This window comes from Arachis hypogaea, chromosome 12 (genome assembly GCF_003086295.3).
Source record: "Arachis hypogaea cultivar Tifrunner chromosome 12, arahy.Tifrunner.gnm2.J5K5, whole genome shotgun sequence".
Taxonomy (NCBI): domain Eukaryota; kingdom Viridiplantae; phylum Streptophyta; class Magnoliopsida; order Fabales; family Fabaceae; genus Arachis; species Arachis hypogaea.
Window position 1 is genome coordinate 41,753,907 of NC_092047.1, and position 4,910 is coordinate 41,758,816.

Sequence of the window (4,910 nt, forward strand, 5' to 3'; positions counted from 1 at the left end):
ATAATCGAACAGTGGCGGTGATGAACACGAGCAGAGAGGATCGAAGCTCGACGAAAAGAGAAGTAGAGGATTGAAGCTCAACAAGCAGATGATCGAATCTCAACGAGTAGAGAATCGAAGCTCAACGAGGAGAGGAGCAGAGGATCGAAGCACATTGACGAGCAGAGAAGATCGAAGCACATTCACGAGAAGAAAAAATCGAAGCTCATTAGCGAGCAGAGATTGAGATCGAAGCTCAATAAAGAAATGCGCATCGTCATCGAATGGATTGAAGAACAATAGAGGAACGAAACATTTGGAATGGATTGAGGATTTTGTGATTTTATTAATTGAAATATTTTAGGAATTTTGTTAGGGTTGTGATTTTAGGAACGAAGCACTTTGGAATGGATTGGGGTTTTCTTCTCCCTCTTTTTCTCTTTCTGTGCATACCATATAGTTTATTTTTGTTTTTTAAAAAATATTAAAAAATTTTAAGCAACACTTGAAACGTGAAGTTTAAAATAACTCTAAAGGCAACTTTTAAAGAAAGTAATATATTATTTTTATAATAGTTGTTTTTGTATATTTAATATAGCAACATTTGATAAGTGTAATATATAAATATTATAAATGTTGTTTGTTTAATTTATTAAAGCAACGTTTTTTATATGTTTTTTAAATTGATCAAAAATAACACTTATTAACAAGGTGTTGTATTAGCTTTATTTTTTTGCAATAAATTTTAAGTGATGCTTTTAACTACTTTAGACAACACTTTTTAAGGGTTATTTATGGAACATGTTGCAATAGCTCAAAAATGTTATAGTGGTGGTGAAAGAATATTAAAGTCTTTAAAGAATATTAAAGTCTTTAAAGAATCAGGATCTTTATGCAATTTTTAATTTTGAGAATCTTTTGATATTAAATCAATCTAGAATTAGGGATTTTTACTCATTTGCACATATAGCACAGCAGGTTTGACTCCTTTAACCACTAAAATGATCATTTCATCCTCTACACAAATAAATCTCTATTATATTTATATATCTAATTTATTCCCCAACTTTTTCATTTTTTTGACTTTTTCAATATATCCAACTGCAAATTAAAATTGAATTATAATTAAAATAGCTCCTTTCATATATTAATGACACACAATTTTATAATTTAAATAGCACTTTTTGTATAGTAGTAACATATAATTTGCATTTGAACACTACTTGTCACAAAAATCATATTGATATTTTATATATTGAATAATCTATTACACTAGTTTCTATTTTTATTTATTCTATTTATACTTAAAATTAATTTTATTCTTATAATTAGACCCAATTGAAGTATACTCATTACATAAATAAAAAGAATAATATTATGTAATAGATTATTTATTTCAAATTTTTAAATAATTAAATACATATAACTAATTATATATCTAATCAATAAATCATATAAATTTATACTAATTATAATAACTTATTTAGAGCTTTACATTGATAATTCTATTTCAATCAAAGAGGGTTCATGCAAGCCAAACATGTTACTAGGTTTAGAGTTATTCATTATTATTGAATTATTAATATTATTGTTATATTCATTATTATCTTATGTCAAAGTTTTTTCATATTATTGTCATCTGTAAGTGATATACGACTCAATATCTAATCTAAAAAGATTTAACACTGTTATGTCCATAAAATTTTAATCAAAGTATTAATATTGGATTTTCTCTATCTCATAAAATCTACCATATTGGTCTTCTCCAATTATGTTATATTCAGTGTCACAGTCTCATCTCAGTTCATTTTAAAATAAGAGTCCAAATAAGAGATCATTTATCTAATTCAACGTCATTTATAATTTTATAATTAATAAAGCTAACTCAGCATTGATTTATTATCTAATCCATTTGGCATGAATTACAAATATAAAAAATATTGGAACAGAATCTCCTATAAAAAACTTCATCGTACAAATACAAAAAGGACCATTAATTTCAAATATTCTCACCGAATATTTACAGGACCAGAATTAAGTTTTCTCACCGTAGACAATTCCATGAATCAAACATAAGTTTTGAATATAATATTCCCCGATAATTCGTCAATAAACGAATGCATTCCACCTGTTAAGTAAAACTAAAGACAGAACATATTTGGCCAAAGAAATATTTAGCCTTGAGTCGCACGGGTGGTGTGTACAAGAGCGTCTATCCAAACGAAATAAAGATTCTGTTTTGCTTTCTGTTGTTCTTGTTCCACACTACCACTCCGTGTCAACAAAGTAACCAAGCCAGATAAAATGTTGACTAGTCTACGTCATGCCTTGCGCAAGAGACCGGCACCCTCACAATTTTATATTCCACACTCACAGTCACAGCTGCTCTTCCCTATTAATAACCACCGTACCACTATATCCTCATCGTGTTCACCCATCACTCTTAGTAACACTTACCAACTCTCCAACGCTCACTCTAAATCAACGATGTCGCAACCATCCGGAACCATCGTTTTCAACACCGTTGGGAGGCCCCAATACGGCTTCGACATTTTCTCCGTCGACCTCCACAACCACCACACTGCTGCCTTCGCGGACCGCCGACTGACGGACGGTGTCTCAATAAACTTCAACGCCCAGTTTACTGATGAAAACGACAGTGTCGTCTTCGTCTCAGAACGAACAGGGTCGCCCCGGTTTTACCTAACCCGACCCGAAGATAAACCCCAACCTTTGCCCTTCGTCCCTAATAGCCTCTTCCACGATCGACCAACTATTAAGAACGGCAAACTCTACTTCGTTTCGACCCACGAGCCACCCGAACCTGAAACTGTTTTCAAGAGCTGGAATGCCGTTTATTCCACCGCCGTAGACAGCGTCGATGGAGTAGTGACTAGGATTACACCTAAAGGTGTGGTTGATTACAGCCCTGCCGTGTCACTCACCGGGAAATTCATGGCCGTCGCTTCCCACGGCTCCGGACTGTGGCGCGGCGATTTCCGAGAGCTTGAAACGGAAATCGTTGTTTTCTCTGAGTCCGAACCTGAGAATCGCGTCGTCGTGAGTGAGCGTGGCGGATGGCCGACTTGGTCACAAGACAACACGATATTCTTCCATAGAATTGTAGAGGATGGCTGGTGGAGCATTTTCCGGGTTGATTTATTCGATTCGGAGCTATGTCGATCGGACCCGCCGGTTCGGGTCACGCCGGCAGGGGTACACTGCTTCACGCCGGCGGCAATGCACGATGGAAAGCGTATCGCCGTCGCAACTCGCCGGCCAGGGAGCAGTTTTCGCCACATTGAGATCTTTGATCTTGAATTGCAATCGTTTCAACCAGTCACGGAAACAATAAATCCAAGTTTCCACCATTACAATCCTTTCGTATCTCGCAACTCACGGTACCTTGGGTACCACCGATTCAGAGGCGACCCAACTCAGGGCGAGTCCACGTACCCTCATCTTGATCCTGTTCAGTCTCCAATTCAGAACCTACAGTTACTGAGACTAAACGGTTCGTTCCCCATCTTTTCCCCATGCGGTGATTTCATTGCTTTCAATCACGATTTTGACGCTAACGGCGGCGTCAAGATAATCAGATCCAATGGTTCGAAGCGCTGGACATTGCTGAAAGGACGCACGTGCTTCTACAACTCTTGGAGCCCATCGGAGAAGCACGTTATATACACCTCCGTGGGTCCAATTTTCGAGTCGGTTTCGAAAACGGTTGAAATCGCACGGATAGAATTCGAGCTGGACCATCTAACCAATGACCGACAAGAGATTCCATCTAAGATGAAGATTCTGACCAAATCCGGCACCGGAAACAACGCTTTCCCGTCGTGCTCTCCGGACGGGAAATCCATCGTGTTTCGTTCTGGTAGATCAGGGCACAAGAATTTATACATAGTTGACGCTGTTGACGGCGAGTTTAACGGCGGTTTACGGAGGCTGACGGAAGGAGCGTGGATCGATACGATGCCGTGTTGGTCACCTAAGGGTGATCTAATTGCGTTTTCTTCGAACATGCATAACCCAACGAATCCAGAGGTATTTGGAATTTATGTGGTGCAGCCTGATGGTAGTGGTTTGCGGAGGGTTGAAGTGGCGAAGGGAGAATTGGCGGAGAGGGAGAGGTTAAATCACGTGTTCTTTAGCTCTAATGGAGAGTGGTTGCTGTTCACGGCGAACATAGGGGGCGTGACGGCGGAGGCGGTGTCGTTGCCGAACCAGTTTCAGCCGTACGGGGACTTGTATGCGGTGAGGTTGGATGGGAGTGGGTTGAGGAGGCTGACGTGTAATGCGTATGAGAATGGGACGCCGACGTGGTACGATGGGGTATTGGCGCTATGCTCTGAAGATGAGAAGGAAAATGATAGTGACGTGTTGATGGGTGCTTTTCAAGAACCACTTTGGATCAACTGAGGGGAGACCTGCTAGGGGTTCCCCCTGCCGTAAAGGATTTGAATCTGAAAGGTCGCATTCGGTTTAATAATAGTATGTGATAATCATTCAATAATAATTTTACGAATTGCATTGAAATGATTAGTTTGTACAATATGGTCATGTGCATTATAAGTCCATCCAATAATGATTTTACGAATTGCATTATTGTATCCATTGAAATTATTAGTTTGTATGATATGCTCGTGCATATAATGTATGATTTTTATTAAATAAATAGTGATGATTAAATCCCAAAAAAAGTAAATTTTGTTTGATTATAAAAAATATTAAGTATACATTAAAATTAAGAAATTTTTTATTTAAATTAAATAAATTTAATATTTATCGAAATATGTAATTAATAGAGTATTTACTAATTTAAATATGTGTTACGCATTTTAGTATTGAGGTACAAAAATTATAAAAAAACACAATCCAGTGATTCGGTACTCGGAATAAGTAACGTTGCCTGAAATCAAAAATCG

The 4,910-nt window shown here is 37.4% G+C and overlaps 1 protein-coding gene across 1 annotated transcript; it reads left to right on the plus strand.

The window, feature by feature from the left end:
* Positions 1 to 1,847: 1,847 nt before the first annotated feature.
* Positions 1,848 to 4,685, plus strand: LOC112727349 (uncharacterized). Its single transcript, XM_025777062.3, has one exon. The coding sequence runs from the start codon at positions 2,284 to 2,286 to the stop codon at positions 4,402 to 4,404; it is 2,121 nt and encodes a 706-aa protein (XP_025632847.1). The 5' UTR covers positions 1,848 to 2,283; the 3' UTR covers positions 4,405 to 4,685.
* The last annotated feature ends 225 nt before the right edge of the window (positions 4,686 to 4,910 follow it).

Bases quoted from the DNA above. Each gene is read 5' to 3' on its own strand.
- LOC112727349 (XM_025777062.3), top strand. From the start codon at position 2,284: ATGTTGACTAGTCTACGTCATGCCTTGCGCAAGAGACCGGCACCCTCA.